The sequence below is a fragment of the Hydra vulgaris genome, chromosome 13 (assembly GCF_038396675.1).
Source record: "Hydra vulgaris chromosome 13, alternate assembly HydraT2T_AEP".
Classification (NCBI taxonomy): Eukaryota; Metazoa; Cnidaria; class Hydrozoa; order Anthoathecata; family Hydridae; genus Hydra; species Hydra vulgaris.
In genome coordinates, this window is record NC_088932.1 from 25,439,253 (window position 1) to 25,450,820 (window position 11,568).

General features: G+C 27.5%; 1 protein-coding gene across 1 annotated transcript; it reads right to left on the minus strand.

Annotated features, from left to right (window-relative positions):
* Positions 1 to 9,128: 9,128 nt before the first annotated feature.
* Positions 9,129 to 10,655, minus strand: LOC105847278 (beta-2 adrenergic receptor). The gene is made up of 2 exons (XM_065815417.1): positions 10,575 to 10,655; positions 9,129 to 10,355 (listed from the first exon to the last, which is right to left on the minus strand). The coding sequence occupies exon 2, from the start codon at positions 10,345 to 10,347 to the stop codon at positions 9,247 to 9,249; it is 1,101 nt and encodes a 366-aa protein (XP_065671489.1). The 5' UTR covers positions 10,348 to 10,355; positions 10,575 to 10,655; the 3' UTR covers positions 9,129 to 9,246.
* Positions 10,656 to 11,568: the final 913 nt, after the last annotated feature.

Sequence of the window (11,568 nt, forward strand, 5' to 3'; positions counted from 1 at the left end):
CTCGTTTCGAACATGAGATTCTTTGTTCGAGCTCGTCTCGTTAAGGATTAGTATTGTTTGGGCTCGGCTCGTGTTGCTCGAGCTCGACTGGTTTTAAACTCGAAATAGTTATTGTAACCTGTTAGTTTAAAGCTCGTTTAGAAAAAAAAAATTGTTCGTTAAAGGCTCGTCTGTAAATAATGCAAGTCCAAATCAACAAACAACATAAACAATCCTACAGTCTATTAAACATGCAAATAAACAACATAATGAAATAAGATCCCACAAATCTAATAGTTCAAAATAAAAGATATAACTAATAGTTCAATGTTCAAACTTAATGTTCAAAGTTCTAACATATTGTAAACTCTCACAAACATAATAATTACTTTTAAACACTGCACTCTAATAGTTCAAATTACATTTTCACAAATATAAGTCTTGCTCTCATTGCATTGGATAAATAAATAAATATATATATATATATATAAATATATATATATATATATATATATATATAAATATATATATATATATAAATATATATATATATATATATATAAATATATATATATATATATATATATAAATATATATATATAAATATATATATATATATATATATATATATAAATATGTATATATATATATATATATATATATATATATATATATATATATGTATATATACATATATATGTATATATATACATATATATATATATATATATATATATATATATATATATATATATATATATATATATATATATATATATATATATATATATATATATATATGTATATATACATATATATGTATATATATATATATATATATATATATATATATATATATATATATATATATATATATATATATATATATATATATATATATATATTCGAGCTTTAATCGAGCCTATATGAACGAGCCTATGATGTTCATGCTCGGCTCGTTTAATAAACGAGCCTAATTTTTTGTTCAAGCCCGGCTCGTTTACCATTCGAGCCGAACATGAACGAGCTCTTGTCGAGCCGATCACCGAGTCGTTCACAAACACGAGCGATGTTTTACAGCCCTAACAAAGGAGTTCGTCATTAGTCTCAGCCGCTCGTTTTTTTTATGAGCCTTACAAGATTTACCTAATTTTACTTTGGTCTGTAAAAGTTTTCGTTTCTCATTATATATTTTTGGAAAAAATTATTTTGTTTTTTGTCTTTTTTTTATGCTTGTTTATAGCTATGTTTGTTTATTTTGTACTGTTTTAAAATTATATAATAATTAATTTGGTTTATAAAATACCGTTTGGTTTTGAATAAAGAATTAAAATAAAGAATTCGAAAATATCAAAATAAAATGAAGAGTAAAAAAAAACAAGTCATATTATAAACAAAGAAACACTTAAAAAGTAAATACTTAAAATTATATATATATATATATATATATATATATATATATATATATATATATATATATATATATATATATATATATATTAAATTAAATTAGTAAAAAACACTTATCTAACTTTTAATTTCTACTTTAAGTTTCACCATTGCTGGATCAGCAGGAAGAGTTCTATTTGAAACTCTTCCTGATGATCCAGCAATGGTGAAACTTAAAGTAGAAGATAAAAGTTAGATAAGTGTTTTTTACTAATTTAATTTATTATTGCTCTGTCTTTTAAGAACATTGAGCACTCTATTTGTAAAATACACTAACATAATTAACACATATATATATATATATATATATATATATATATATATATATATATATATATATATATATATATATATATATATATTATATATATATATATAAATCGAATAATAATTTATAATAATAATAATCAAATCATAAAATAATCAAAAATTTGTGTGAATTTATGTTATACGACAATAAATAAATTTGATGAAGATTTGTGTTGTAAGAGAAATTTTACAAAAAGGGAAAAAGGTACCAAAATTTTAGACGGACATTTTTACTTTGAGCTATGTGGGAAAACTATAGAGAAACAAGAGAAAAGCAAAATAACAAATGCCATTGGAAAATGGCAAGCTACAAACTGCAGACTATTAGTATTTTGGAAGACCTTGGTCTGAATGAAGAATGTTATAAGGATTGGAACGAATGATTGCACGTATGAGCCTCCGCCAAGACGCACCATCGCATGAAAAATACATAAATTATATGAAAAGAAGAGAGCTATAAAGGCAACGATGTTCTAAGATGCAGAAACTGTTGCCTTCACTGGAGACTACTGGACATCGCTTGGTAACCATATTTACCTTGGAGTTACTGTGCATTACATTGATGAATAACGGAAACTGCATTCACATGCTCTGACAGGAATGAAGGCACAAGACAGGCTTTTTGCTGAAATGTGCGCAGAACATTTTGTTCGTGTTGCACAGAAGTGAGGCATTTCAAATAAAGTCAGTAAACTTAGCACAGGCAGTGCAAGAAATACTGTATATGATACAAAATATCTACCTTTTGAATGCGTTCCCTGCGTGGCACATAGTTTCCAGCGTTCTGTCACAGTATTTATGCAAAACAGCGCGTTCGCAGAAACGAACAGCTACTGAGAGATTTCCTCACAACACAAAACACAAAGATTGCTATGCCAGCATCAGCTGAAATGGAAAAATTACAATACTAATAAAAAATTTTTAATTTTTTTAATCTTCTTTATTATAGCTGACACTGCACGACTTGGAAGATCATACTTTATTTATCTTCAAGTTCTTGAAGGTTTTTCTTCTTATATGTTTTACAGGCGATTGGTCTTGATGCACTTTAATGCATCAAGACCAACAACTATGCCAACATCAGCTGAAATAGACAAATTACAAAGTTTGGAAAAGCACAAAGATTGCTATGCCAACATCAGCCGTCCATTTCAGCTGATGTTGGCATAGCAATCTTTGTGTTTTGTGCGGTGAGGAAATCTCTCAGTAGCTGTTCGTTTCTGCGAACGCGCTGTTTTGCATAACTACTGTGACAGAACGCTGAAAACTATATGCGACGCAGGGAACGCATTCAAAAGGTAGATATTTTGTATCAGCGACAATATTTTTTGCACTACCTGTGCTAAGTGTACTGACTTTATTTGAAATATATTTACGTCATATATTTGTGTCATATATATGTGTACTGACTTTATTTGAAATATATTTACGTCATATATTCACCGACTGGTTTCATTGCACGTGAGAGAGAATTGTGCCTGTGTGTGTATGTCTAAGCATGACTATGAAAACATTTTTTGTGTGTATAAGTGAGTTCAAAACATTTGAGTGAAGTGAGTTTCATTTGTTGCAGGTATGTCACTGAACTTCTGGGTGGACAAAAAAAACTTTTCATGTTCTGTGATTCTGTCTGCTTTTTGCCGTCTCTCTCGTGTGATGGAGAGCTCAGATGATGACCCTGCTGATGTAGTCAAATTTAAGTCTATATTCATAACAGACCTAGAGACACGCAAGGAAAATGCCAACATTGCATATCTAAAGATTGCATCTGCATTAAACCGAAGGTTCAAAAACCTCAAATACCCAGACCCAGAATTGAGAAATATATCTTGATATTAATTAGTTTGTCTGGTTAAACTGATTATTGTATGTAAAGTAATCAGTAATAAATAAAGTTTTTAATTTAGTCTTAAAATATTTTTGAAAATTTCTACTCTCAAAACAAGAGCTATAATAAGTTTGTAAAAATAATAAGTTTGCAAATAATAAGTTGGCAAATCTCTAAATACCATGAATCCAGAATTTAGTGTTTTAAAACACAAGAAAATTTCAATATACTATTTAAAAAATAGCGTTTTTTACACTTTTTTATAAAAGTGTAAAAGAGAAGAAATTACGAATTTAAACAAACTTGCGTCATTGCTTTTATTTTTATTTTTTGAGTCTTTTAAAGTAAACAACTATTTAGAAAGTGTCTTTTATTATGTATATATATTTCACAGTACTAAGTATGTACTTGTATGTTTTATAACACAAGGCTTTTAATAATTTACACAAAATTTTAACTTCAAAATTCGCGAATAAATTCGAATATTTCTGCAGTTCGAAGTTAAATATATTCACTTGACGTTCATATGTCATAAGCTGATACTGATTTTGGCAATTAAGTTATATAAATAAAATGGATGGAATTAAAGAAAACGACAAACGAAAGCTTATTGGAAACTCCTATTTAGATAACATAGACAAACGGAAAACATTTACAGTGCATCATTTTATGCAAATGAAAGTTGCAAGGCGAATAGTTTATAATATTATTAAAAGAGTTGACGACAATATTGACCTTAAAAGAAAGTTGGGAAGCTGCAGAAAACCACGCAAAATGGACTTAAGAAAAATTACTTGACTCATTAACAAGGCTGCAAATAAAGTTGGAATCTCGCAGAGAAAACTTGCATTAAAATATGGAACTCATAGAAGTTATGTTTATAAAACTTTTAACATGCATGGACTTAAATATTTCAAAAGAAAGAAAGCACCAAAAAGCTCTGAAATTCAAATAATTAAACAAAAAAAACGACTGTTAAAACTTTCGAAAACTTCTTTCCGACCGTCAAATGAGTTTGAAATTATCATGGATGACGAGTCCTATTTTACATTGAACCAAAACACACCAGGAAATGATAGCTTTTATAGCCAAGATAAAGACAAAGCTGAAAACAATAATAAATATAAGTTTAAATCAAAGTTTCATGCGAAAGTTTTAGTATGGATTGCAATCAGTAGATTTGGTAAATCAAAGCCTTTCTTTGCAATTAAGAATAATGCCATTGATTCAAAAATATATTCCAAAGAATGCATGAAAAGAAACTTGTTACCTTTCATCAATTCGAATCACAAAAATATAAAATATATATTTTGGCCTGATGGTGCAAGCTATCGTTATGCAAAGCTAACATTTGAAACTTATAAGAAGTTTAATAAAACCTATGTTTCTAAGGATGATAATTCACCAAATGTACCGCAATTAAGGCCCATTGAGACATTTTGGGCTCACCTAAAACAGAGATTCTATTCCAATGATTTCAAAGCAAAAAATCTTAACCACCTGAAAAAGAGAATTCAACTTAAGTTACGAGATTTTAGTCCGAAGCGCTTTGAAAATCTTTTTTGCTCGCTTAAGTCTAAAATTCGCAACGTTGTTGATCATGGGACACTTTCTGTTATAAGATGATCTACTATTGATATCCTTACTTATTTGATCACTTGTGAAACAATAATATAATTTGAATGACAATTATAAGCAATTCTTTTTTATGAAAATTTTTAGTAGCCTCGAGTTATTTGCTTCTTTTTATCTATAAAATCCTTTTATCCTTTTTTTTTATATCAGTTTAAAAAAATTAAGGAGATAAAAGGAGATAAAAATAAAGAAGATCATTTAAGAATGTTTTCCTTAAGAGTATTTTTTAAAACTGTTCACTGATGTTTTGTATTTAACATTAAACTTCTTGTACCAAAATTTGAAGAGTATCTTCAAAAGTTACTTTTCCTGAATTACTCATTTTTATTTTCTTCTTAAACAAAATTCATTGACTGAATATAAAAAACAAAGTTTTTTTATATTCAGTCTATGCTAATTTCTTTATTTCATCAAAAGGTGTGTTTAAATAAATCGTAATGGAGCTGGGAATCAATCATTTCAAACAATACTTTATTGTGTAAATTCGGATAAATGTATTTATTTTGTTTTGCTGTATACAAGTTGACATCTCCTGAACTCTAAATAGAGAGTGTATATAGTTTTGATATTACTTTAACATTAAAAAATGACTTAATTGGATTGCTTCCAAGTTTGCATAAAGATCTACGCTGTTCAATTTTTTTACCTTTTAAAAGTCACTCTAGGATAGAGTAGAGCTGAGAAGAACTATGTCATTTGTATAAGCTATAACACCAGTAAAGTTTCCACATATAGTAGAACCAACAATGTCATCACATTTTATAGATTCGAATAGCTTGCAGTGTATATATACAGGTGAAGAATCGAGCTTAAGAGCTTATGAAACTGATTTGGAACCAAGGTACAAGGCAGTAGCACTGCTGTTATGGTATAAAGAAGATTTTGTGTTGAATTTTTGGAGAGATTTTTATTAAAGTAAAGTTTATCAAAGAGAATATTGCAATTGCAGCTGTCAAAAGCATTTTTAGCGTCTAGCGAACATAAATAAATAGGCGAGTTGTTATTGCTAAAGTTTTTAATTGTTTCGCTTATAACAAATTCAGCATGCATGATTAAACTCTTATTAATTAAATTAAATTGGAGTGGATTAGCTCTATTATTTCAAGTTTCATTTAAAACTACAGAAAAAAAAAAAAACCCAACAGAGAAATAATTGCTACTATTTGTCAAAAGTGAGCATTTACATGAGGCCACGCGATTCATTAAACATGAAAAACACAATCAATGCTATGCTTTGGAACATTTTTGTTTCACTTGTATAATATTTTTTATATCTCGTTATAAAGCTGAATTTATTGCTAAATAAATACATTTCTTATCAAAGTTTAACATTTATATTAAATATCTTTATTGAAAGTAAACATTCTTTAAAAACAATATTTTATCGTTTCCTATATCTAAACTTATTAATTTAAAACTTTGTCAGTATGACATAGAAAAGTTCACCGGGAAAATAATCAACGACCATTCATTGATGGAAGAATTTTTGATCAATGAAAGAAATAGTCAAAAAGAAACACAAGTTAAAGTTTCAGCTGGTTTAGAATATGATGAAGTACAAAGTGTAAAGATTGAGCAGAATGATAATGACGATAACACTTGTCATAATGTTGCGGAAAATTGAAATGGGGTTTAAGCTTTTTCGCATTATGCCTCGTGGTAAAGATAAGCACAAAGTTGAATGGTGGAAGAAACTTCATAATAGTTAACACACTTAGCATGGGCATTCCAACTTTATACACTACGCACTAATTCACGCTTACTTTATGAATAATTTTTATTTACTTAGTTATACGCCAACTCAGTTAATTTTGTGTATATTTTTTACACACAGCAGTTTTTTATTGTTATTATTATTTTTTTTTTACACAAGTAATTTACATTCATTAACTTTTATGTTTGCTAATTACACCTTTTAAGAAACGTAAGATGTAATTTAGAAGATGAATGTTTTAATTGAGAAACGTAAGATGTAATTTAGAACATGAAAGTTGTAAATAAGAAATCGAAAGCTGTAACTGAGAAGATAAAAGTTGTAATTGAGAAAAGTATAAAGAATACAAAGTTCTTTGTATTGTAGTCCTAATATACTTTGTAATTTAAGGCTGGAAATAACAATATAATAACAATAAAATATAAAAAGTCATGAAAAAGGCATTTGAGGTTTAGGCGGTAACTGGAAAAATCCTATTTGGTATCAATTAAAACTTTCTTTTATTTTTGTTTGTGAAAAATTTAATTGTGATTTCAGATAAATAATAAATAAAACACAAATTGTTTATTTACATAGAAATTTAAAATTTAAATTTAAACGTCATTAAAAATCATTGCAATATTCAGTTAAGCACCAACTTGGACGTCTTTCATATTTAAAACCATTGCGTAATGCGTGGCCGTATGTTGTACAGCGCATGTACAATCACCTCCCATTTTTGTACTTTTTGCCGTAGTAACAATTCTTTCTAAATACTGCATTAGTTGTTACGTAATCCCAGCACCAAATATAGGTGGAATGCGAATAACATTTTTAACGTTTATTTTTATTTCGGACCAGATAGCTTCCACTGGGTTTAACCTGTCTCGTTTAAATCTGCTTTAAACGATTCTCTGCGACTTTGCATCATGACGACATTTGTTGTTGATATAGCTGCAATCAAATGTATGTTTGCACCTTTTGAAGAAGGTATTTTCATTATTGCTCTTTTCCCCTGTTTGGCACGTTTTTGCGTTTTTCTACAAAAAAGATTAAGATTTTTTTCATCTAACGAAACTATCTGATGACCATTTGTAATATGTTCGTTAATGTTCCTAAAATATTCAGCTCTTTTTTGTTTATTTTCATTACTATTCATAGTAGTAGACTCTTTGTGCACTTTTTAAAATGAAAATAGTCTGCCTTCAAGGTAATTGGCAATTGTGATTGTGCTGACGCTAATATTAAATTGTCTTAATACCCTTGTTTTAATGGCCACCAATGTCAACTGACAGTCACTTTCAATCCATGTTAGTGTTTCTTCGATTTGATCATTGGTTAATTTTTTTGGTTTAAAACCACCTTTTCCAAGAAAATTTAAATTTCCGCTGCGGACCCAATTGAATGCTGTCTTATATTTGACACCTAAAGTTTGCGCCAGAGCCACCCAATCGTCGTTTCGCTCAGCACATTCAATTACTCTTCTTCTATCACTCGATGAAAATAAAACATAATGTTTTCTTTCACCTCGTTCAGTTGTATGTATTTCATGTCTACAAATTGGACAAGGTGGTTCTGGTTGTTCCAGAAGTGGTTGTAAACAAATATGGTGAAATAAATGCTTGCACGGATTCAATTTAATAACAGACTTTCTATTCATAGTGTATTGACACATAACACAACGATCTTTCAATTCCATTACTGTATTACTGCTTTGCTGGTGCATACAAATGCTAAATTTGATATTGTTAACTTACTAAAATGCATGTCCAAGAAGATCTTTTGTAATGACCTTTAAGCTTACATTGAATTCGCAATTACAATTAATGTATTCTCATTTACATATTACGATTTCTTAATTACAACTTTTGTTTTTCAAATTACATATTGCGATTTCTTATTTACATGTTGGGTTTCTTAATTACATTTTAAAATTTCTTAATTACATGTTGTGTTTTTTAATTACATATTGCGACTTCTAATTTACATGTTGCATTTCTCAATTACATTTTACTTATCTTAATTACAACTTTCAAGTTCTCAATTACGTCTTAAAAAGGTGTTGTTATGCTGTCCCCTAAAAATGTTATACGCACAAACAATAAAAAAAAAACCGTTGAAAGCCGCATGGATGTTTATTTAAAATATAATCATACAATTTGAAATTATAATAGAATCATAAAATATGTAATTTTAAAAAAGTTAATCAAAAAAAAAGATCATTAAATTTTTATAATCTAGTATTCATATTAAAATATCAATTTTATATTACAATTTATACACAAGTTAAAATACATATTTTATTAATATATAAAGGTAAAGAATTAATTTTTTTGCCATGATTTTAAGCAGGTTATGGTAGCCCTTTAAGTTTATTAATTGTTCTGAGTTGCACTTTATCATAATTTTTCACATTTGTAAAAGATTGGTCTTTTAACGAATTGCAAATTACTTTTTTTTGTCTAGAACACAATTGAAATCGAAATTCTTTTACAGTAAAACAATAGATCATTGGCGCTGCCAGTGAATTTAAAAAACCTAAATATTTGATAACAAATTCTAGGTAAGTTTGATTAACAGAGTTCATGTATGTTTTTGAGAAACATTTCTCAGGACAGAACGTGCTTAGTACATAATAAATGACCGAAGGTGTCCAACAAATGGCGTAGCAAATTGATATGAAGACAGAGATTTTCAGAATATTTCTTGTATTTTCTGGTATCTTTTTTTTATTTCTAATTGATAAGTAAATAGCATTTATACCATTAAATGTAGAGACATTATGTTGAGAAAATGTTGCTCCATCCGTCAAAGATGTATCATCTGTCCTCCCAGATTCATTTTCTATATCTCTAATATGTTTAAAAATACTTTTATAGAAAAATAAGATTAACAAATAAGGGACAAAACAATGAAGAAAAAGCATCGTTATTGTCCATGCATCTGTCTGACGATATAAACAAAAATCATTTTCACTTTGAGTTGACGTTTTGAAAAATGGAATTAAACACAAAACCGTGACATAAATCCAAGTTACACTTATAATAATTCTAACTGTTTTTATTTTAATCAAAGTTTTGTATTTGAAAACAAAAGTAGTAGCAATATACCGATCCAACGCAATTAGTAGAACACAAAATATTGACATATAATATGTTAACATGTATAAAAATCGAAAAGAACTACATATAACACTATCCCAAAATCCACTTTGAGTATTCAGTTTTCTTATTGCATAAATTGGAATTACAAATAATCCTTGCAATAAATCTACTACCAATAAGTTGATAATAAAATGTATAGATGGTCTGTTAGACATTTTCTTAGAAGTTTTTACAATAACCAGGCAAATAAAATTGACTGTGACAACACCGAGCGAAAGCACGCATAGAATAGCAATAGAGATATAACTGAATTGTTCAACTGAAGTTAAAGTTTGAATAGTAACGTTCATTTTTATACCTAAGAATAATATTTAAAGTATGTAAATATTAATTAAATAATATATATATATATATATATATATATATATATATATATATATATATATATATATATATATACACACACACACACATATATATATATATATATATATATATATATATATATATATATATATATATATATTCATGCATACTTTTATTCCTAAAATTATATTCATAAAATTATAATACCTACCATAATACCTACAGTTTTTACAAATAATGTCATTTTACAAATGCCATCGTAAAAAACAACAAAGAAGTGTATTATAAAAATACTAAATCTTTATAATATAAAGTAAAATTCCGAAAATAATTTGTATTGAGCTTTTGTATAGAAATTCTCAAATGGAATTTGCCGTATTAAATAATCATATATATATATATATATATATATATATATATATATATATATATATATATATATATATATATATATATATATATATATATATATATATATATATATATATATATATATATATATATATATATATATATATATATATATATGATTATTTAAACTTTTAAAGGCGCTGTTGTACAAACAGCGCCTTTAAAAGAATACTTGCATTTATTTTGGAAACAAAATGCGCGATGACTTTACTTTGCATTTTTCGAGTAAAACATTTTATATTCTACGTTTTGAGAGAATTATCTCTAAAAAAAATGTACGTGTACCATCATACCAAACAAAGGTTTTTGCGTCATGTTTTTTAGGTTTGTTTTTGTGTTCACATGATACTCTATAGTAGATACATGATACTCTATAGTAGATACTTTGTGTTCACTTTATGACCTATAGTAGTATAGTTTACCCGGTGTATTCATTGGGTAAACTATACTACTATAGATTATAAAGTTTTTTGCGTTTAATGCAATGGGATTTAAAGTGCAAATAATAACTAAGGCCCTGAGAATGTTTTAAATTTTGAATCGAATTTATGCAGTAAGAGATCGTCCATAAATTATGCAACGCTAAATTTTACCAATAAACAAAACAAAAAAGATTATACGATTTCCCTAGCAGAGCCTCAAGCCATATAAAAAATCAAAAAGCCCATTAAGTTTAATTAAAATCATCCCGTAAAAGAGCTTAAGATCTCCTACTCCTTTTTTAAAAATAAACTTAGCGTTGCGTAATTTATCGACGATCCCAAGTGATATCTACTTTAAAATTTTTTTGCGTA

What these genes read in the sequence shown, in the direction of transcription:
- LOC105847278 (XM_065815417.1), bottom strand. Translation starts at nt 10,347, where the DNA reads ATGAACGTTACTATTCAAACTTTAACTTCAGTTGAACAATTCAGTTAT.